Below are 24,304 nucleotides of genomic sequence, written 5' to 3' on the forward strand. Positions count from 1 at the left end.
ACCAAGAGAGCTAAATACCTGCCATCTGGCTGGGCGTGGTGGTGTGTGCCTGTAATCCCAGCACTCTTGAGAGACTCACACGGGAGGACCAAGACCCAGTCTCAAAAAAAATTTAAAAAGGCCTGGTGATGTTGCTCAGTGAGAGAGCCCTGAGACCAATCCCCAGTACCACAAAAAAAAAAAAAGAAAAAGAGATGACATCCTGTTAGTCAGCGCCAGTTACTATTTACGTAGGAGAAAAGGCAAAATAAGACCTCAAGCCAGTGTACCCACTCTAGGAATTAAAGAACTAATTGGAGAGTCTAGGGGCAGGATGTCATAGATGCTTTTACTGAAAAACACTTTGTAGAGGAATTTGTGGACCATTATAAATGTAGTTGTTTTTTTTTTTTTCATAGAAATGGATTCTGTTTTAAAATATTGTCAGTTATTTAGAACTTTCAATGTATCCCTATCCTGTCCTCCAACCCAAGGCCACAAAAGCTGGAAATTGCACTTACAGCCCTCACCCACCTGAGGCCTGAATTTGGGAACTCAGAAGAAAGGGGTAGGAAGGAGGGGACAGGGAGAAGAGTGTGTTTTCAGTGTAGCACTGACTGAGCCCCCTGATGGTGTTTTATTATTAAGAATTATTGAGTAATATTTCCTATTTACTGAATGCTTTCTATAAAACTGGTTAGCTTAATAGGTGATTTGCACAGGTTCTACCAATTGCTTATCCTTTCCATTCTTAGAACAAGAAATTAGACATTGATATTAAACAACTAGCCCCAGACCACACCTAATGAACAAACAGATGAATCAGGGTTCAGATGCACCTGGGGGACCTGGCTTCCCTTTGAGAGGGTGAGATGCCTTGCAGTTCACTGAGCTCCTACTTTTCCCCAAGGAAGAGCCAGGCCCAGCATGATTTTGAGCTCCATGGACAGGCAGGATCCTACTTTTCAGCTCCTAGTTCTTGTCTCTGGCTGCATCTTATCCTGAGTGTTCTTCTCATAGGTCTTTCTCCCTCTCTTCACCACAGTTCCTCCTATCCCACCCGGTTTTGAAACCTGTTTTCTTAGTGAAATAGATGGCAAAAGGAAATGACAAAACTTTTGTGCTAACATACAGAGGGCTTATAGCCTCTGGCGATCTATCCAAAGGCTCTCATTTCCCCTTAGATTTTTAAAAAGGAAACCTTAATGCCAAAGGTGGCTTTCTAATCTGAAACACAAAAAAAATCCCTCTGGGAGAAGTTATGAAAATATAGGCTTGATTGTGCTTCCCAAACACTCTCCCAACAGTGCCCATATATTACGGTGGGTTTCTTTTTACTTCTACATTTGAACTTAAAATTGTTCTAAGAGTTTACTCTCCAGAGGAAGTGGGGCACCATGTAGTTGTCAAGCAGAGGTGTGGGAGAGTCAGATTTGGCTCTTTTGAGGGATGACTTATTAATAGTGAGGATTCTTATGGTTGAATTGTATTAAAGTTGATGTGATAATGTTTGATCAGTAAATGCAGCAGCTACCGGGTTCCTCTCTCTAAGGGGAGCTCTCAGAGCTGTGAGAGATAGATATGCATGGAAACCAAGTTGGTCGCTCATAACTGTTGTCTGTGAACAGCTTTCTACAGTCTTATCTTATTCATTTATTTATTTTTAGGCACCAATTGACAATGGGTCAAAAGTCACCAACTACCTTTTAGAATGGGATGAGGTAAGCCTATTTTTACATTTGTCTTCTAAAACAGTTTCAGAAATAAAACTGCTGAACAAATACCGTCTTATTCTTTTTAAAGAATACTGAATGCAGAGGTGAGTCTAAGAGAAGAATTTAAATCAATAGTTACTGAATATGGAAAAGGAAGATGGATTGAAGGGGTGGAATGAATTGTGCATTAATATATATTTACCTGGCTGATTTACAAGTAGTGCTAATGAAGGAAAGACAAGAAGTGGTCTGTTTGAGTCCCTGGTGTCCCCCAGCCACTTCTTTGTAGTAAAAATTGACTGCTTTGCGGTCATCTTGGCTGCCTGCATGATTTTGATAAAACACTCTGGTTGAAAATCATCATTTGTAAATCCTTTGGGGACTTTGATAAGAGTGCAACAGGTGTTGCCCTGTTGAGTGTTCTCTGCGGGAGAGTGGAGCACCACACAGAGGTCTCCCTCTACCCACGCACAGCCCCTGGGGGTTAGACACTCCTCATGACACCACCCTCTTTGTTGCCTGTTGGCAGAGACCTTGAGATGGTGCACAAGGTGAGTCTCCCTGTGCTTAGCGCCACCTGGAGCCAACTAGTGACCCAGTGCACTTCTGGCCTCCCACTACACACAAATCTCAGGCAATGATCACTTGGTGCAGAAGACTTTTGCTCCTAAAAAGCAATCAAACTTTTTGTTCCTGTAGATCTAATTTCATTCATTCATTTGCCCTTGCTTTGTTCTATCATTTTGTGCTTAAACAATTAAGCCAAGGATTTTAAGAATAGAAAATTGGAATTTGAGGAAAAGTGCAAATTAAGTGGTCTTTGTGAAAATATTTTAACCAAACATGAAATGAGAAGTATGAAATTCTCATGATGAAATTTTGACGTGAAAAAGGGACCCTTCCTTGCTTTCTTCAGAAGCATATTTGCTCACCTGGGTTACATCTGAACAGTTTGAATTCTGAGTTACCAAAGACAATGATTTATTGTCTTTAGAAATCTTATGAATAGCTCAGATACACAGACTGGTGAAATCTCAAGCTTCACTGGTACATTTTACAGATGAGGTGAATCTTATTGTGAAGTGGTTTGACTGAAAAATGTAGCCACTGCTATAGCTCTTAGATTTTTACGTAAAACCAAGAATGTTGGAAAAACCTTGACAGACCCCTTAAGTATGTGATAATACCTTCCTTCTCCTATTCCCTGTAAGGATGACTGAGAGTTTAATGAAAGTCTGTTCTTGCATGCTGATTTGTTATATTATGTCGACCTGATGTTTTTTTCTCATATATTGAAGTTTTATATCAAGACAGAGTTTACCAGTAAAAAGGTTCAAATGTCCTTTTCATTTCAGATGTCCTCTGAGGGGTGTGTGTGTGTGTGTGTGTGTGTGTGTGTGTGTGTGTGTGTGTGTGTATCTTCTGTGTCTTTTGCTGCTTCTCTTCCTGGGACCATGCCCATCTAAGTTACAGAAGGTCAGAGAAGTTGAGCGGGCATTGGCAATGGTAACCCAGTTCCCTGCCCTGTCCCTTAGAATGTGAAATGAAAGTCTCCTAGCATGATGCTGAGAGATAATATGCCACAGCTTCTAATGAGAAGTAGATGCCAAAGCCATGCTTGATGACACTTCATGCTCAGTATAGTCCCCTATGCACCAGTGATCACAAAATGTTAAATGGTTAGTTTGAGGTCTTCTGCCTTCCCCTGGTTGGTGCCCTCCCATCTTAATTCTTTCTTGTTTTTTTTTTTTTTTTCCTCCCCCTACCTTCAAATTCCTGCTGGTGTTGGCTATGCTGAGTTCTGCAGAAATTCCAGGTTGACACTCACCTGCCGTGGACCTTGGCCAAGCCATGGGTTCATTTATATTCTGCAACTCAGTATTTACTGCCACATCTCAGATTCCCTAGGGAAATACTCCCTAGCCATCGAGTACAGTGGCCTCCCTGATAGCAGGGGATAATTGAAAGAGCACCAAGATTAGCAGGTGGGTGTTCTGTTCTAAGTTTGAGCAGTTTAACTTGTGGGCAGCTTAACCTCTCTGGTCCTCAGTTAGCTACCTAGGAAGCAGTGGATACATTAGCCCCCCTGCTCATGTGCATTTACATTATTTGTGCTGCCTCAAAGTAAGTTATTTACAATTGTCTTTTCTGACAAGAGAATATTTGGAATCTTTTTCACTATTATTTGGCCCACTCATTTATTAATTAGTTCAACATTTATGGTCTGTACCCCTCGGTGTCCCAGCATTGTACACTGTCCTACGAGGGACACATGGCAGGACAAATAATGTCCTGTCTGTGATAACTGGTAAAGCTAATGTATGTTTACCCTCTTGTGCTTTTTTGAACAGATTCAAATAAACAAACTTAGCCACATACTTCTCAGATTTTTCTGTCTACTGGCTTCTTTGCTTTCTATCATATTTCTTCCTTAGTAGTCCCCCTAAAATACTAAAAACTGGCTCATTGGCTTTCCTATCAGTGAGAATACACGCAGTTGTAACCACTTCATTCTTGCTCATCCTATCGTTTCAGAGGTGAAGCTTCTGACAAAACAGTCTGGCAGTCTGTGTTTCTGAATTTGGAGTTAAATTGGGGATACATAGCCCTCTTGGGGACAACTCTCTGAGTTAGTCCTTGAGTGCCCTAGTCCTAGGCCTTTGCGTCAAGGAAGAACAGCAAATGAACAGACAAGGAGAGCAGCATCTGGCCTTTAGGAAGTGTGAACACAGGAGGCCCTGGCCTTCCCTCTGAGACCTTCTGCTGGGAGTGGCTGCAGCCAAGTGCACCTGGTATCAGGAACTCTCTCCAGGCTCTGCCCCCGTGGAATGCAGTGGGGCTGGAGAATAGGAGCAAGATATTTTCCTAGAATCACTGCCCTACTCATCCCTCCCAAGAGACATTCTCCTCTCCTCTCTAAGTTTGCCTGCCCCAGCCATATACCCTCTTGTCCAGGGGGCTGAAGAAACAATCTTAGGATGCAGAAAGACTGTAGGGTATGTGGAGAAGTAGCTCCCTGCCAGAAAGGGAGATGCGTAGTCTCAAGGATGGTTGTGCTCGGGAGAGTACTCTGGTCCATCTCCTCACCGGTCTGAGAATCTTGACTTGAGATAAGGTTGCCTGTCTGCATATATGCCATCACTAATGTCTAAGTGTCCTCATGACCAATATTTTCATTTCAGCATAAGAGCACTGTTTGGAGTTCCAGAAAACTTGATGCTATTGCTCCATTACAGTCACCATTCCAATATGATGATTAGGGTAAAATTGTGAAAGTGTTGGTAAAATAAGAGACAGGTCATCAAACCTAGCTTTGAAGCCTTTCAGAAAAACTGAATAAAAGAGTAACAGCCTTTATTTCTGCTAAGGATGGCACTGCTGTGCTCAGTTGACCTTCTGGGAAAGTTCCACCTTAGTTAATAGCTAATCATATGTTTTCTCCTAAGCACCAAGGGAGGTGTGAAACTGAAAACAGAAATTTGGTACAGTGCAGGGGGAGCTGATAACATCTTCTCATTCAAGTTCATTATTGTTCATTTCATATCAATGTTACATAGAATTCACTTGAAAATTACTCATGATAGTTTGCTAAAGAGTTAGCTACCTGTTTCTGTCCATTAATAACTAACTAGATAAGCCCTAATTTTGAAGCCAATGTAGTGTAACCCACTCTGAAGTGATAATGCCCAACCAAAAATGAAGCACACAGGTATCCTTGGCTTTTCCTGTATGGTATCAGTTTCGTTTCACCTGGCTGAGATCAGTTTTCATTACTTGGAAAGGTGTGGCCTTCCCTAACCAAGTGTCTGTGTTGTGATGACACAGAGGAATCTTTGTGCTGCGTGACACTTTGCAGCTTTGCAGATCTCTAGCCACTGATTTCTCCATCAGGCGATTCCCTGTTATGAGCAGAAAGACAGGGTCGTTTTTAAGGCAGTGTTGTCCTTAACTTTTGGTTGTGTCATCACCGTGTTTTTTCTTTCTGATCGCAGTAGATCCCCCACCCTATGTTTGTATTTTAACCTGTAAGTAATCATCATTCTGGCAGAAAGCAGATTTGAAATTCTTGAGGCTTTATTTCTGTTACATTTAAGTATGATATCTTTTTAAAAATCCTCTTAGAAAAAGGTTAGCATTTAAAAAAAACAGTAAAGCAATGTTTAGATGCTAGATTTGTCAAGGTGGAGCTTCTTTCCCTAATGAGAGAGTTGGTGGGACGGGGAAGTAGGGAGCCACTCACTGCCCTGTCAAAAATCCTTCCCTATTAAATTGGCTCCTGGCATTGCTTCTCTGTTAGATGACATGTCAGTATCTAGTAGAGGTAGCAATTTTTCTGTAGCAGAAGCCTTCCAAGAAGGATTAAGGGTATAAAGACAGGAAAGGGCTTTTAGGAAGAAGATTTAGGGACCCTTGGGTTGAAGCTCTCAATTTATGCCTTCTCAGTCTATTTTAAGGTTCCTAAGTAGATGGTGATCCATCTTTGAAAACTTGAGAAAAGGAGTGCTTTTCATGGTCACATAAGAACATTCTCTTTCATTCTAGAAAAAGAGTTTTATAAAGGAAGCATTTATAGAAACTTAGCTTATAAATTACATTCTTAGATCCTCCACTGATTTGTGCCATACGGAATACTAACTGGCACTGTTGCTATTCATGCGGAGCACATCCACTTCTCCTGAGGTTGTACTATGAATATGTAGCATGGATTCATAGTGATGGTATTTACCGATGATACGATGTTTGTGTAGAGAGACCTGGATTAATAATAGCCTGTATAATCTTCTAACTGGTCATGGTCCCTCAAGAAAACAATTTAACTCCTGAGTCTTAGCCTCTCTACTTGAAAAATAATGTCCATTATGTCCTAGGAATGTTAAGATTGGTTGAGATACTTTAGGCAGTAGAAGATCCAGTAGAGTGATTGTTCCATGTTGTTGATATGAGTCCACCTAAGCAAGTGTTAAAAGCCTGAGGTAGGTGCAGTCAATAATTAGAAGGATTTTTTGAAAGGAACTTAAAGAGGAGCCCTAATGTTAGGGTTGCTGATCTAAACTAAACAAAAACTGAAATCCATGCCATATATAGATGTTAATGTGCTATTAGTTTAGCTTCCGGCCATGACATGTAGGGAATATGTGCAAGAACCAGAAAAATAGCTTTGTCGGAATGTGACTAATGGAGTTCCCAAGAATCTTCCTCACGTGATTCAGCTAGTCTAGGAAGGAAGTACACATCTGGTTTCTTGGTGACTAATGTGTCAACACAGCTGTGAAACACAGTGGACTTAGAATTAACTATCTACCATGGAAATCAAGGGAAGCATGCTATGAATTCAGAGAACAGAAAAGGCCAGCAGCAGGAAGAGCCTGTAGCCCCTGGAAAACAGGGAGCAGGCCAGGTAAGGCCATGGTCAGCAGCCCTGTGGCAGAAACTTTCTGGTAGGGTGGCCAGCCTAGCTTATTGAAGGACTGCCCTTGCCCCATAGGAGGAATTCAGTAACTTATTTATCAGTCAGATGTCTGTGGAACTTGGGTATTGAATAGCTGGTTTTGGTAATCTCTCAGAGTACTTGTTTTCATGAGTGAATTTATACCTTCTGACTAGATGATAGCCATTCTAGGAATGAAAGCAAGTAGAGCATCAGCAGAGTGACTTCCTAGGTCCCACACAGTGGATGAAGAGAGCCACCTTAAGGACTTGCTTGACTTCAGATTGAACCATGCTGGTTCTGTGAGGAAAACCAGAAAAATTGAGTTTCCATTCCCCAGCTGACATATACCTGGCTAGAATGTAGTAGAACGTGCCATTGCTTAGACCCATGGAGTCCTTGCTTATTCTTGATGATTGCCTGTGTGGCGATTAGAGTGGATCCTAGGTTCATTTGGCACTCAGCCCATCAGAGACAAGCCAAACCTGCGACCTGGCCAAGTGGCAGTGTTTCACCACGTCACAGACCCTCACTGCCACATCCGAGGGTGGTTTCAGAGAGCCAGGGGAATTGCTAACCCTGCTCCAGCTTCAGTTGAAGGAAATCAGGTCAAGAAGGATTTAGAGGCACCAAGGCAGAGTTAAAAGGAGCCCCCCTCTTTAAGGACCTCATCCCTAGCCATCACATAGCTGAAGCAAGTTTTCTCCCTGCTGCTCACCATTTGTCCTGTGCATGCAGGATGGGCTTGTAGGTTTGGACAGCAGACTTTGTAGAGAACTTCTGCCTAAGGCTAAGTCACAGATGCTTACCTTGGTCCCTAGCACTTAATCTGTCAGTGTATTACTATGCCTGCTGGTGGCCACTTGGATGGCAGCCACCATGGGCCCTGGCTAGGTGGATGAACCAAGCCCATCTGTCCTGTAGTTCCTTTGAAAGTATAGGCAGCTTGTATAGATAACTTGTTCTAAAGTTACCCGCTATGCTCCTCTTCTCCTCTTTCCCTGGGATGGTCTCAACACATTGATCATATCAAAGCACTTGACACCAGATGAATAGTATCTGGAAGAGAGAGTGTGTGTATGGAAATTGTGTTATTTAAATCCGGGCCTCATGATCATCCTTGGTTGTTTTTGGTAGCTAAGCCTTTCCCAATAACTGAATCTGTTTTCCAAGGAATAACATCCATGCAGTTTATTTAGTAACGTGAAACCACAAACCATCCCACTTCCTTTTCATACCTTTGCTTCTGTGCCACTGTGTTCAGTAAAGTGAAAGAAATGTCACTGAGGGGGGAATGGGGCTTGATGCAAGGAACTTCTGAATCCTCTTGTGTGTGGAGTGTCCCTATCTTCCTGATATGAAGCACCCCCTCCACCGTCTCATATACTTATGCCACATACGTACATACTCTTATTTCTCAAGCCACCATTTATCTTTGATGTCTCCTAGGGTCAGCCAGTGCTGGAACAACATCTAAATATAGACACATGAGCAGACTAAATCTCAAAGCCTGGCATTAGTTCAGTTGGCCAATGCAAGTTTATTTTTCATTTGATTTATTGTTGTGTTTCTGATAGGTTGAACTGTGTTGTTGCAGAGAGTGCCCAGCCCAGAATCCTTTCATCTATGTCTGTCTGCAGCAGCTATGGGCCACACACACATGATAACTGATAACCAAATACATGTAACTTGTTTAGCAGGTAATTAACCAACTGGGTAAACTCAGCTCAGGAAGGCAGCTCTTCTAAAAGAGGGAGGGCAGTGGAAAGATGCCATAGCCCAAGAAACACCACAGAAGCTACCAGCACATGGCCAAAGGAACTAGCTCACCATTCTCTTTGTGCCAGGAATGAAGATGTTGTGAAAGGAATAAGGGTCATTTCCAATCTATTAATTTTAAGGCAATTAAAAAAAAAAACAACAACAGCTAACTTCATCTGTTAATGCCAGCAGTGCTGGAAATACCCACCTTCAGTGTTGTTACTGCCAGGCTAATTGGGAATGTTAGCCAGGGCAGCCAGAGGTCCCCCCGCCATATTCTACCAAATTTCTCTAGCAGGAAAACACTGCAGCCTGAATTAATAGGGATATATATGAGTTAGAAACATATATAGAATGTTGTGTATAAAGAATCCTTACCACATGCTGGTGTTAAGTTCCCTAACCAGAAACCAGCCCATTTAGAGCATTCATCTTCTCCAGTACTAAAGACAGGTGTTAAGAGAATACAGTTAGTAAAGAAAAACTGACTTGAAATTTTTTTCTTATTGTTTTCAGTCTTGCAGTTACATTCTTTGACAGATTAACAGAACCAATACTACGTTGTTTTTAAACATTTTAAACTTGAAAACTTAGTCACATTTTATGGAACGAATCAAATAAATACTTTTTATATACTTAGCTACTAGTCTTTAAAAAGAGCCATATGTAAATTAGCTTCTTCATTAGTTTCCTTTATGTTTGTAAACAGATACCCAGAGAGATGGAAACCTTGTTTCATGTGGAGTTCTTATTTCTTTACGCTGTGGTTTTAGGGTATGCTGTATCTAAACCATCCCCATAAGGCTATTATATGACTATATTTTAAAATCTCTTCAGGGTTCTTGAAACTTAGGATAACATTATTAATTCAGCCCAAGATGTATAAGTAATCTATAAAATGAAGTAATTGCATTACATTCTCTGCTATGTAGGCACTCAAGAACTACACTGCAAATATTTCTCAAGCTGTCTTCTCTCACCCATGTCTTTCTGTTGGCAAAAAGTTGAAGGCTATTGCTTTTCTTCAGAATTTAGCAGGAACCACATAGGATCTAGAACAATATCTGGACTCTTATAATTAGAACTTGTAACAAACTTTATAACCATGCTGGGAAGTAAGATTGAGAATGGAGCAGAGGATAGGGAGATGCTGATAGAATGTGTTATATTTTGTGTTACACTGGAACTTTCCCCCAAAGATGGTGACTCCCTTTAGTGTGTGAATCTAAAACTGAAAAGAGGCACTTGCTTGTCTACAGTCACACAAATGAGATGCTGCCTGGTGATCTTTGGCGAATAGAGCTGTGATGATCTTAGGAGACTGGGCTCCCTGAAACGCTGGCACGAACTGGAAACAAGTATATCCAGTGGTGTCAAGCATGTAGATTATATGCAAAGCATTTTTGTTCAATAAAGAGAAAGAGGCAAAACTGAGCACCCAGGACTGAGAAGGGCTGATCTGGTATGCCATGAACTTGAGCCAAGTGGCTGGCAAATCCAGGTCCCTTCCTGGAAAGCAGTTTCACCCAGAAGTGGATTACAAGCACCTGGGCTTTGGTCAGAAAACAGTTCCCCAGGGTGATAAATGGGTGCTCCGATGCTAGATCTGGGTGTGAAACAATGGTAGATTAGCAAGATTAGATTGTGAGTTCAGTTGAGTGAAAAGAGGAACACTTAGGTTGAAAAAGGAAACAACACAGGTTTGTAATGAATTACCCTTTGCCAAATTGAGCACCTTGAAGTTTTTATCTGCACATAATTGGTTTGTACTCCAAAGTTTCATCACATTCTAGTAAAGATTAACCTTACCCTTGAATGAACTCAGTATGATCTGTAAAAACAAGCATTTAGGTGTGCCCAAGAGCATGAAGTGGAAGCAGGCCAGTGAACCCTGAAAATCTACCAGTTTTTGTCTCACAGACTCTGGCAGTAAAAGTTAGGCAAGAATACCCTGAGAGATTATACTGATTCAGGTCAGACTGGGTCAGTAGCCTAGTGGCTAAGTGTAATCCAGTGTGACATCAGTGATGTGGACTTTGAGCCGCCTCTCACCAGTTTCTCCATTTGACGTGTTGATTGCTTTTCTTTCCTACCAAAAACAGGGACCTAGATTTCATCTTAGAGAGATTCTGATCCTGATTGGTTATGTGCTACAGACCTGATCCACCAAGACACTGAGAGTCGAGGCCCTGCTGTCATCTTCCCTTTGAGCCAGCCAGCTCCTGGTCCCTTTGAGCTGCTTCCCTCTTACTGTCCTCTGCCCGCCATACCACAAGTGGCCTAGCAGTAGTGGCTGTTCAGAATTAGGCTTGGCCTGTGCCGACCCTGCTGCCTCTGTTGGACCAGATTATTGATGTCACCATTTCCATTGAGGCCGTATTTTAGTAGGGAACTCTGCACCAGGCCCACGTGAAATATTAAAAAGTTTTCTAAGTAAAGCTAGCATATCTCAGTAGTCCTGTGTAGTTCAGATTAGAATTTATTAAAAGAGGGACAGTGCCATAGATTATAATCTCTCAAAATCATTTAGAGCCTCGCTACCTATAAAATACGAAAGTTGTGACTTGTCTATAAAACTTTACTAGTAGTACCAGCTGGAACATATTTAATTTCTGCTAAACAGTGATTAACATTCACATAATCACATCTGTCAGTTTATATGAGTCTCCCAGTCTTCTAGAACGTTATCTTTTATTTTCTTTACCCTATCCATTTCTGTTAATAAGAACTGGTTAATATTTTACTTGTAAATCCTGTTTATTATTTGGGAGGTTGATTTATGGTCTTGGTTTATGAATAAATTCTACAAATCTGTAAAAAAATTTTTTGAGGTACTGGGGATTGAACCCAGGGCCTGGCACATAGTAAGCAAGTGTTGTACCTCTGAATTACACCTCCATCCCTTTGTAAAAAAAAATTTTTTTGAGTGAGGTCTTTCTAAATTGCCCAGGCTGAGCTTGAATTTCCATCTTCCTGCTTCTTCAAACCTTGTGCACTTTGAACACATACTTTCTGTAATGCTCATGCCCCTGAGCCAGCTAGATGAGACCTTGCATAACAGTGGGCAGGCCAACAGGATAGATGGACCACCAAATTGGGTCACTGGAGCCCATGGCCTGCTCCATCTCTACTTGTTAACCTCTTGGCTGAAGGTGATTTTTGCACTATGATGACTTTTGTGAATATTAATTGTTTTTTCTTTCCAAATATCCCTCATATTAAAATGCATGCCATACACCAATATTTTCTTTTATTCAAAACCTTCTCATTTCTGATATATTTTATTAGCCTATTTTCTCTTGTTTTTGCATCCTCATTAACATCTAGACTTTTTCAGTAAACTTTAATACTTTATGATATATTTGTACTCTTAATCTTCTTAGACTACACACAGTATTTAATATCAGGATTCCAGTGACACTTCTTTCTACATGTTGCTAATTTTCATGCAAACAGTGGTATATCTTAGAAGGTTAAGATGGAAAATTTGGCATGCTTTGTTTAAAGAAGTTCAAGTTTATTTAGCAATTGTTCCAGATAGTGAAGTAGATTTTTGCAGTATAGGAAAAATGTTTTGAACCTCCCATAATACTTATTTTCTCAATTCTTTAGTGAGCTTGAATTGTGCAGCCCTTTACAAAAAGAAGTTTCTTTGCTGTTGTTGATGCTTCCCTACTCTTTTTCTTATTTAAGCCACAGTCCCTTTTTTAAGACCATATTAAAGTAAATTAACCTAGTAAGGAACAGACAGACTTTTATTTGCTGGCTATAGTTCTAAGCACTAGAAATGGGCAAAGGAGACCAAACAAAGAAGTAGCAAAAATGAGGCATTGAAGAGGAGCCAACATGTTTTGGAAGGGATGATCACTTCCGCAGTGGCAGGATGTGCCTTTCTCGAACTGTTTACTCTTGAGTTCAGAAATAGAGGCAGAGAGAAGGTAGATTGTGGTACAGACTGAAATGGATACAAAACACATCAGGCCTCACATGGAGTGTAATCAGACACTGACTGTAATTATGCAAATACATGCATAAGCAGTTGTCCCATGAATAAATCATCTGTATCAACCTTACCACTCAAGGTTAAAGTAAGTCATGATACTCTGGCTACACAGTGACTTTGCTCAGGTACCAACTGCAGTTGTTATGCTTTACTACCTTTTGTCCCCCATAGTTGGACCTGAATGCACTTGGATCCTTGGCAGAATGAACTGTGAATCTGAAAGACCTTTAAGACTTCCATTCTCTTCCATGGGAAAAGGCTACCTTGCTTGGGGAGGACATGGTGGGAGGTTATGAGGATGAATGTGGTTGATTGTTTTTAATCTGTTCACCTCAGTGACACTCAAGTTAGTTGTATCAGCACACTTCACCTGGAATGTGTTCTACTAGTAAGCATTTAGTTGCCCGCTTAAAGGAAGGAGATTCTTAAATTAGCTTAAGGGAAAAATCTGCTTGCTTTGTTCTTTATAAAATAAACTGCAAATTTCAGATATATTCCTTAGGGCCCTGGGCCTGACTGATTAGAATGGTAAGAACCATTTATATTAGCATGTGGTTTTGTGTGTGTGTGAATGTAGATAATATGATAATTTGGATTATAGATAGGAAATACTCTTCTGGCAAACTGCTAGTATGAGTATTCCATGCCTTTGAGCATGGCATAGCATTGTTAGGGTTTTTTTCCCTTAACCACAGTTATATTAACAGACCTTACTGGAGTGTTTTATTTTTACCTCAAGGAATTGGAAACATCCTGTAAGGATAGAAAGGTATTAAAAACATATTCCTTCTTTCATAAGAAACTTAAAGTGATTGTAGTATACATAGATAAATTCAATCATTGTTTCAAGTGTTGTTTTTTGTCTGTCCCTTTTTATTAGTATGTGTTTGCCGTACGTAATGCATTTATCATGGAGAATTGGTACATAAACATATCACTTTTCAATTCTGGGAGTAATTGTTAATCTCCCAGGTTGTCCAAAGCAGTGTTAGGATTGGTGAGAGATGATTCTTAGGCATGTGACTAACGTGCAGGATCCTTAGCAAGCAGCTCCCTGTTGCTGGAATGTACCCGTGCTGTGGCAGGAGAGAAGAGCCGTGCTTGGTGTGGTGCACTCAGACCTGCAGACTGCTCTCTCGCCTGTGAGAGTCCCTGTGATAGGCTGTGCAGTTTCAGAGCAGGGGAGCCTCTGTGGCTGCAGGCAGACTTTCCACAGATTGGATTGGGAAGTTTTGACCCACAGAAATGATGAAGGGGTTGTTAGAAATTAAGTGATCTTTAACTGGAACATCACATCACCTTGGGTCTAAAAGAACTTGTTGTTGTTGCTGTTGTTAACCAAAACCCACTTTAGAAATACTATACGTACAATGGACTAGCTGTGTCTCTTACAGAATTTTCTTCAATGTCTTTATGGAAAGGATGAGATTTCACTCATAGACCACTGTATGTGTTGCATGGATACTTTCCTGTAAACATTTCTTCCATTGGTTTAGTATATCCAAATTAGGAAGTCAAACAGTTATTTAAGATGTTCCTTCATTCTCTTATGGGTATTTGTTTTAAACAAATTGGCATGTATTATCTTGTTTTCTTCTAGGGGAAAAGAAACAGTGGTTTCAGACAGTGCTTCTTTGGGAGCCAGAAGCACTGCAAGTTGACAAAGCTTTGTCCAGCCATGGGGTACACATTCAGGCTGGCTGCTCGGAATGACATTGGCAGCAGGTATGATTCTTCCTGTCCTCCTGCCCTTCAGCTTTTAGATGGAGAATCAGGGCCTTCTCTAATGTTGCTTGAAGATGTGAGCAAGCCTGCTGGCTCTGCATTGAGGCAGCTCAAGCTTTTCTGAGAGGGAAATCCTGCTTGACGGGGAGAAAGCTTCTTCTACGGTGATAGTGCCACTGTGGCCTCTAGTCTTGCAAGCTCTGTTACCAGACCCCAGATGCTAGGTGTCTCAGAACCAAGATGAAGGTGGCAGTACAGATTTTGAAAGGAATTCTCTGGGCTTTATTTCCTCAGATCATGTGCCTTTTTCTTTCATCACTTTAGCAAGCTTGTCATTCAGTTGGCTTTTCAATTCTGTGAGTGATTCTTGATACAAAGGAAGGGGTGCTGCGCCAGCCATTGTTGTCAAGCCCAGGGCAGATACACACAGGACTGGAGAAAATGAGGGCTGTCTTGGATACTACAGCTTGCTCAAGGCTGCAGGAGAAAGGCAAGAAGAGGTGTACAACCAGGCACCCCTTCATTAAAGAGGCTTTAAAAAGGCCACATTGCAGTTGTGCTTGCTGCGTAACTCTTGATTGAAGGAAAGTCTTTTTCTTTCATTACTGCTTGTTGAAAATCTTCTTAAAGATTCAGCACTTCAGTGGTTCCCAACCTTCTTTCTAGCCCCAGAAACCTCTTCCTAAGATCACAGAGTTTTGCAGAACTGGCTCTCCTCCACATGGAAGCCATTGTAATTTTAAGAGTTCCATGGTTGAAAAATTCACAATGAGAGACGCTTCAGTGGTTCAGGAATTTTTCAGTGAGTTGGAAGCATCTTCAAACTTTTGAAAAACAGCACTGTATCTATTTGTAAATCATTTTAATCAACAAATAGTTGATAAAATACACACTGATTTGAAGACGTCTTAGTAGCCGTGACTCACCTCGAATAAACATGGTACTATGCTGCATTTTCTACTCAGTGCTATTGGAGGGAAAATAAATTCTTAAGTATATTGTCCTATATATTGGTATGCTTTCCAAAAAGCAAACTACAGATAGAAATAGAGCCAGTCGAAAGTTATAGGGAATGTCATCAAAGAATGCTGGCCTGCCTCTGTTTACTGAGCCTGCCAACAAACCCCCAGCTTTTCATCTCAACTAAATGGGATCATATGTAGCTTATGTTCCTCTTTTTAAACACCAGAACCCCTCACATGCATCTAAATGTGTGTCTCATGGTGTTCGTTTCTCTGCAGTGGTTACAGCCAAGAGGTGGTGTGCTACACATTAGGAAACATCCCTCAGATGCCGTCTGCACCAAGACTTGTTCGAGCTGGTGTCACATGGGTCACGTTGCAGTGGAATAAGCCAGAAGGCTGTTTACCTGAGGAAGCAGTCACCTACACCTTGGAAATTCAGGAGGATGAAAATGTAAGTCTTACTTCTTTTCTACCCTTGCATGTATACTATATGAATCAACATCATAGCAACAGGGCACTATGAAATTAGATTAGCTACCTAAGCTCAGAACCAGTCTTTAATTTCTACCACAAGTGCCAACAGGAACTTGCTCTTCCATGTCTTAGCAAATGGCATCCCATCCTTTCAGTAGGGTAAGCAGAAACCCTTTTGAGTAATCCACATCCCATATATCATCAGTCAGCAGATCCTCTTGAATGTTCCTTCAAAAATTATCCAGAAATCTAACAATTTTTCACCATCTCCATAGCTCAGATGTCCTTTTCCAAGCCACCTTCGTCTCTTCCCTGGATTTTCGCAGTGCCATCTTCATACTATCCATGCATCACCCTGATTGTAGTTTGTCCTGTATAGATCTGTAAAGTGATCCTTTGAAAGGCACATAGATTGTGTCCATGCTCTGCCCAGAACCCTTCCCATCTCAGTACCTTCCCACTGTTTTCCAGAGTAAAGCCAGAGCTCTTCCCTGCCTACACCGTCCTGTGTGGTGGGGTTGTCCATCACTGCCCTTGTTCCTTCCACTGCCGTCTCCTAGCCCTGCATGTGTCATTTGGACTCATGTGTGTTCTGGCCTTGTGGCCTTTGCAGTTCTTGTGCCCTCTGGCTAGAGTGTCCCTCCAGATACTTGTGACTCACTTCCCTCATTTCCTTCGGATCTCCTCTAAAGGGACCTATTAGGACAGCCCTTGCCTGCCCACTCTGTAGAATAGCATCATTGCTGTGATGCTAGAATGTTCCATATAGTTTGTGCTGTCCAGTGAGGGCCCACCCAGACACGTGACTATAGGAACTTGAAACATGGTTATGGGCATAAAGGGCTGACTTTTGATTATATTAAATTTGAATTCAAAGAGGTACCTGTGGCTACTGTATTTAACCCAAGAAGCTATAGAAAGTAGCACCTCACTAGCTCCACCACTCTCTCTCCTCTTAACCAGGTTTATTCTTGTCATAGGGCTTAACACCAAATGGCATGCTTAACTGGGGTGTTAGCTTCTCATGGGCAACAGTCTGTATGTTCTTGGGTTGAATCCCTAGATCCTGGAGGGCAGCCTGATGCATAGAAAGAGCTCAGTGGTATTTGATAGATGGATGAATGAATGAATGAATGAAGAGTAGAGAATATTATTGAATGAATTCTATGGTTTCAAATTTTAGTGGAGTGGCTCACCCTAGTAAAGGATTCTGCCCTTCCCCGTCTAAGCTGTCTTTTCTCTCTTGGCCAGAAGAGGACACTGTGTGCCCAGAAACCACGGCTTATTGCATAGCACATTACGGCGTGACGGTGAAGACTTCAGTACTTTTCTTAATGACAAATTTGTTAAATAATTTTTTTTAAAGTACTTACTACTTTGTCACAGTAGAGTTGACCAGACCCAGGAGAAATTACAGTGTGATAGTGAAATATCCATTTAAGGCTTGAATGCTATCCACAGCACCACTGGCTTCTGATGCACTCTTCGCAGTAGCTGCCAATCTCCGTCTCACTAGTGATGGTGGGGAGAGGCAGTGCGAAGGTCCTATCATGAAGGAATGGAATGCCCAGATGTTATGATATGGATGTTTCTTTTTGGCTTTGCCTTTTCAGGATAACCTTTTCCACCCAAAATACACTGGAGAGGACTTAACTTGTACTGTGAAAAATCTTAAAAGAAGCACACAGTATAAATTCCGGGTGAGTCAATCATTTCGGTACCTGAACTGCTTAAAAATGAAACTGATACATCATCATTTATCATTTCAGACTGACTCTGCAGGCTAAAAAATGTGAAAGTTCACAGCACTTCACCCTTCTAAAGTAACACTGATATTTTTAAATGCATGCCATCCTTTAATTTTAAAGTCCACTTTTAAGGCATAAAACTGTGGGAATAAATTTCAATGAATTGCTGTGTAGCATGGCCAGTGTTCTAGCCTGGAGCACCCCGGCCAGGCGCTGGGTGCACCAGTCACTCCCCTGCACGTTGCTCCTTTCTTTTTTGTGTCTCTCCTTTTAATCTGATTTCTGCTTTGCTCTCTACTTTCTCTTTTGCCTATTTCTTTTCTCTCACCTGTTTGATTGTTCTTTATTACCCACCCTGTCTCCACTTTGGTCATTACCAGCCACCATCAGTGTTGGTGTAGAGCTTTGTGTCATAGCCAAAAAAGTGAATACAACTTTGAGATCACTAAGAGAAAAAGCAGCATGCTGCATTCTGTGCCACACCTGGTGCTATTTATTGATCCCACGCAAGGCACTGTGTGGCCTAGCAAGACAGTGTGCCCTTGGGAGACACAAGGTTGTTTTCTGATTCTGTCCTTTTTGCTCTAGTTTTAGAGTCAGGTAGGGTAATTTGGCACATGGTAGTCACACAGTAAATATTTGTCAGATTATCGGGTGGAATGAGTAACAACTTGGGGAAAATAATAGTTTTTTTAAAAACAACCTTGTTAAAGATGCTGATTCCCAGAACATAGCTATACTGCTAACATTTCTCCACAAGGTGGCATTGCCTTACTCTTCAATAAGTGAAATGTGTTTCCCACCTTTGTTTCCTTCCACAAAACATTACAAAGTAGTAGTAACACACTGATTTTATTCTGTCTTCCTGAAAGGATAGAAGTGTCTGTAGCTAAAAGCCACGCTATGGTTTTGTTAGTAATGAAATATACAGAAAATAAGGATCATAAAATAAACACTATTAAGTCAGTACTTAAATTTAGAAGAAAATGAGTGTGTGTGTCTGTCTGATCTTGCCATTCTAAAAAGTACCTATTGATTTAAAAATACCTGGTAACTAGGGCTGGGTATTTAGCTCAGTGCATAGCACCTGCCAGGCAAGCCTAAGGTTCTGAGTTCGATCCCTGTACCAAGAAAACCCAAAAAACAATAATAAAACTACCTGATAACTAAAGTATATTCATATTTCTTGGTTATGTTATAGCTGACTGCTTCTAATATGGAAGGGAAAAGCTGCCCAAGTGAAGTTTTGGTTTGTACGACCAGTCCTGACAGGCCTGGACCTCCTACAAGACCCCTCATTAAAGGACCTGTCACACCTCACGGCTTCAGTGTCAAATGGGGTATGTTTGCTGCTGCTAGTGCTGCTATTCCTTTCTATGACAGATTTTTCAAAATTGGTTATTTTCAAAAATGACAAGCCATGGGGCCGGGGATTTAGCTCAGCGGTTCCACCGCCTGCCTCGCAAGCACAAGGACCCAAGTTCCATCGCTGGTCCAAAAAAAAAAAGACAAGCCAAAAAAAAAAAGCATTGTTTGTGGGGGAATTTCATGCATTTGTAATATACATGTGAGAAACAGCTGGAGAATTCCACAAATTAAATGAGCAATTCCATGAAAATGGAATTTTAGTGCACAGTTATATTTGAATGGAAATTTAAATGGACAGTTTTAAGAGTATCGCATTTACTTAATGATTTTCCTGTATTACATATTTTCTTCCTTTTTAAAAATGTGTTACTAATTTGAATGCAGTAAATTCTGAATATATAATTTATTTTTCAATAGCATACTTAAAAAATTTAATAATATTTAATAGAAACATCTTATTTATAAAATTAATATTAAAAATGAATTTCAAAATTCAATTATATCTTAGTAAATTTTGTTTTTCACACTGTATAGCCACCATATTGAACTTCAAAATTTTTCATATTGAAGGTTATGCAGGGCTTGGGGTTATCTAGTAGAAAGATATTGGGGCAGCACAGATTATTTCATTGAAAAGTATATAACTGGAAGGTTGAGAAACAATTGTAACTATATGTAAAGTTGTTATGATGTGTATAATTTTCACTAATGTCATATAATAATATTAACAAAAAGGAAAAAAAAGTAAACATTAAAAAATTTTACCTGGCAGCCAATTAATGTAGGGGAAATTTAAAACATAGACCATTATTATAACCAGCCACTGAGACATCTTATTTCAAGTTCCTGATAATTTTGAGATATAATTATGAGAATCTTTATTTCCCTGGAAGACAAGTATAATTAAGAGAAACTATAAAAATCTTGATGTGCTTTTTGGCACACCATAGAGCTTTTTTCTCAGAAAATCCTAAAAAATTCTTATAACACAATGTTTATTTTCATTGGCTCTATGCTATCACATTTGATTTTATAATTATTGCTGTGAATATCTGTTACTGAAGTATATATACATTAATGAAAATACCAGGTGAAAGGAGAAAGGAAATAAGTTTTCTAAATGTATGTGTGCAAACTTGTCTCTTTGAAAAATCTCTTTAGTGCCCATACAGAGGAGGCAGACTGATGGTAGAGGGTATTCTTTGTAATTTTGCAAATTATACTACAAGGTGTCCTTCTGCCCGGAGTCACAAGCAGGCTGTGTACCCAGGGTGTCAAAGGTCTCTGATGAGATGCTGCAACCTTCCTCCTCAGACTGTCTGCCTGGTACACAGGTTCTTGTCGACCCACAGCTCTGGTTTCACATCAGATTCACCAGAGACAGCGTTCACTTAGTTGTGAACAGATTCATTTCATTTTGAGGCTTTATTTAAAGAGCTGCCTTTGGAATTCTCAATGTCAATTTATTAACATAATTCTTAGAAGAATCAATTAATATTTTGAGTTTTCTTTCATTAAATAATGCTAACTCTGACATATCTGTCTCTAAGAACTTTGACTAATCTGATAATATTCAGTCTCTTGGTTTGTTTTCTTTTTCTAGGAAGCATTTAAGTGAACTTAATTATTGTGCCTTTTTATCAAATTTAGAATTAAGGCAGTTAAGTGTGATATAATCTTGTGTGTTCTAATGATATTTACCAATAAAATCCAATATGCTACCATTGCTAAGAAATATCTGCCTATTTCCCAGACCCTCCCAAGGATAATGGTGGTTCAGAAATTCTCAAGTACTTGCTGGAGATTACGGATGGAAATTCTGAAGGTGAAGTTTTTGGAAATTATTTTATACAAATGAAGTAGTAAGCCTTATTTTTAATGTAGTAAACATCTTTTTGTTAGTGGTGGGCAATCATTAATTTTAATGTGATAGCTTTTGCAATACATAAAACTGTAATCACGTTTGCATTTTTCACAAGATCAGAGTTCTCTTGGAAAGTTATTTTTGTCATGTTTGTTTCTGTTTTTTAATGTCATTTTAAAAAAAAAAGATCGTAGTTAATAAAATAAATAAACTTAAGGTTTTCATCCTATAACTTACCACACGTTTTCTGGGAATTTTTACAAGCAAAGCATCAGAAGTAGTCATTAAGAAGGAAAAGTTAGAGAGAGCAAAGGAATTCAATAATCTGTAAATTCCCACGTAGGGTGACAAGCATCATACAGTGTAATGGGCCAGTAACAAGTCTCATACTTTTGTAACAAGTTTGAGTTACATTATTTATTCATTACTATTCACTATGTGGATTAAAATGGGACCATCCTAGAAATTAAATTTCTTTTTAAATATTCTTAGGTTTTCTTTCTAATAAAATTCATTAGGCTTTAATAGAGGGGTAGTTGTCGGCACTTTAAATATACCACATATTTCCCCACTGTAATATAATTACTATAACCAATTTTTTAAAGTGATGCAAGCATATGACAAAAGAAGAGATTTGATATAATAAATTTTATAGTATAAAGGTTATATGTGGCTTGCCTTTTATTTTGTACCATGACAGCCAGCCGGAGTTTTTTGTTGTTGTTGTTGTTTTAAGTCTGTTGGGTCTTTTTTAAAGCTGAAAATATGACAGTTTTTGACATAAGCCCAGCTACTTTTAACAAAAATCATCTTCTCTCTACAAGTCTTATTTAGTATTTTGCATTAGAAAGCTACTTAGAAGAGAAGTTATGTATATGCCAGTGGCTCATTGGGAAAACGTAGTTTTTTGCCTTTCCTGGCTCTCATAACTACTAAAGACAAATCAACAGCAGTTGCCCTTCTGTCCTTAATGTTAACAACTCTGGGTATGTAATTAATTGGATCTTTAGTTGTCCTGGTTCCCAGCCACCTTCTCAGTACAGGTCTCTGACCTATAATATCAGGGTGATTGTCTTTAGTATTCTCTTCTCAGATGGCCCCAGTACATATAAGCAAGTCTGTTGTAAATCTAATAAGCAGCTGAGGGAATTTGTGGAAGTTTCTCTAGTAAAATGTCATAAAATAAACATGTTTTCCCCAGAACAACTTTGTGGAGTAAAGGCTTTTGTAAAGGAGGAAAGAGCAGGAAAGACCAGGCGTGGGAGACACGCACAAGAGGAGGGTATCCGGCCCAGGCTGTAGAGACTGGCATTGGGTCCAGGTGGCTCCTGTGCTTTGTGCGTGTCCCCTTGTCCCCGAATAACGTCAGCCTCATGGGGTGTCCGGGCTCCAGTGACCCTGCTTTCTCTCTTCACTCCGGACAAGTGATTGTCTAACCTGGCTCACACCAAGCGTTCCATTTCTGATTTGTCACCCTCCCAGGCATTTTTGTCTTTTCAGTGGGATCCATAAAGATGGCAGGCCTTGACTCAAAGGACTTAGCTTGTCCTCGGACCTGCCAAGACCCTCCTGGCTGAGCAGACGTCACATACACAGCTGGCCCCATGGCCTCCTCCCACACAGACATTCACAGCTTAGTCAATGCTGCCCTGTATCTCCTGGTATTCCTCCTTCCCATGTCCAGACCTCATAGTCAGCAATGTAATGGGTTAAGAGGTTTGGCCAACAGCACTAAATATTAAAAATGTCTCCATATTATTTTAGTGTTTAACTCTGTAAGGTAATGGAGAGAACCCTTTGCTATAAAAACAAAAAACGTTGATGTTGGTTTTCATGGAAGGGCCCTTACAGCTTTTTCCTATCAGTAATGGTTGATGCTGTGACATTTTTACAAAAAGTATAAACTTACACGAGTCTTGTTTTTACAGCCAATCAGTGGGAAGTGGCATACAGTGGATCGGCTACAGAATACACATTCACCCACTTGAAACCAGGCACTTTGTACAAACTCCGAGCATGCTGCATCAGTACTGGTGGGCACAGTCAGGTCAGTTTGTTTCCGTATAAAAGTAAAAACATCTTTGATGAAATTATGACCAACTATATCAGTAACATCAGATTAAAGTTGCAATTTAAAAATGTATCTTGGTGATGCAGCCTGCCATACTGACACTTCAAAAAATGGAAATAGAGTGCTTTGAATTGTGTTTTCAAGACAGAAAATATAGGCCCAAATGATTCTCAGCTGAACTGTGATACCTTCAGATACATTTACCACTGTTAGTTCTCAGGAGACTTTGGCATAATCATACATGACAGTTGAAAACTACCTAGAATTCGCATTAACTAAATAAGGGAGCCCTCAGTTATTTCAGTGAAAGAAGAATATAGAATTCAGAGTCAACAAGATAAGACCTGCACAGATCTATTAGTTTTGTGAAAATTTAAGCCCCACCTTCCTCAAGGTCCTGTACTGCCATCTGCTGGGAAACTGTTGGAAAAACCACGGAAATCTGGGATGCCTGAGCTGATGACCCCTACTGCCCTGTGCAGTACCCAGTGTGCACAGCTGTAGGCAGCAGCCGTTCTCTTGTCTACACCCTTATGACCTCAGATCCGCCAAGTTAACCTGTCAGGAATCTCAGCTCCAACCACATACTGTCCCCATAGGTTCAGTATAATCTAATAAATGCACATGAAGCGCTCTAGAAATGGCATAATTGTTTAAATAGTTTTAACTTATATTCAGAAGAGTGGATGAGAGGAGTGATGGGAAAAGGACGTTTTCAATGTAGATGCTTAATGAGATGATTTGAAACCATTACTATGTACAGAGAAAGGAGGAGGCGAGCTGGGTTGACTATTCAAGAGGATGCCTACCATTTGAAAGCCTCTTTTTTCCCCATCACCCTACCTCTAATGTATTCTTGCACTGACCTCCACTGCTTCCCCACCCACCCACCCCAAAGGTAACGATACTGTGACATCCAGATTGCCCACATAGAGAGATGTCCTGTGGGAAGAAGATCCGGTTAGAACATTGTTTTGTGGTGCCAGAGCTCTCTGGAATGGCTCCCAGGGTGGAATATGTCCAAGCCAAAGCTGTAGAGTATCAGCAGGTACTACCTCCTTTGTGTAGTTGACTGCACGAGGAGGCACCCAGCCTGTAATGCTGGAATGTGTACAGTTCACTTCCTCTACACCGCTTCTCAAGAAGAGATTCTGTTTGGTAGAGATGTATCACTCTTTACCATGTTTCCTGTCTCAACAAGGT

At 40.4% G+C, this 24,304-nt stretch overlaps 1 protein-coding gene across 6 annotated transcripts in view; it reads left to right on the forward strand.

Annotated features, from left to right (window-relative positions):
- Fndc3b (fibronectin type III domain containing 3B) overlaps nucleotides 1-24,304 on the forward strand; it is a 335,425-nt gene that overhangs the window by 251,836 nt on the left and 59,285 nt on the right. For 5 of the 6 annotated variants that reach the window (XM_021254196.2, XM_013071609.3, XM_013071617.3 and 2 more), the window contains exons 11-17: nucleotides 1,647-1,700; nucleotides 14,487-14,611; nucleotides 15,853-16,027; nucleotides 17,664-17,750; nucleotides 19,000-19,138; nucleotides 20,920-20,991; nucleotides 22,959-23,077. In XM_021254196.2, coding sequence (XP_021109855.2) covers nucleotides 1,647-1,700; nucleotides 14,487-14,611; nucleotides 15,853-16,027; nucleotides 17,664-17,750; nucleotides 19,000-19,138; nucleotides 20,920-20,991; nucleotides 22,959-23,077 — 771 coding nt within the window. The remainder of the gene's footprint in view (nucleotides 1-1,646; nucleotides 1,701-14,486; nucleotides 14,612-15,852; nucleotides 16,028-17,663; nucleotides 17,751-18,999; nucleotides 19,139-20,919; nucleotides 20,992-22,958; nucleotides 23,078-24,304) is intronic. The other variant, XM_021254201.2, reaches the window with a different exon arrangement.

Source organism: Heterocephalus glaber, unplaced genomic scaffold, assembly GCF_053883595.1.
Source record: "Heterocephalus glaber isolate CG9 unplaced genomic scaffold, H.glaber_assembly_v1.0 deba00001504, whole genome shotgun sequence".
Taxonomy (NCBI): domain Eukaryota; kingdom Metazoa; phylum Chordata; class Mammalia; order Rodentia; family Bathyergidae; genus Heterocephalus; species Heterocephalus glaber.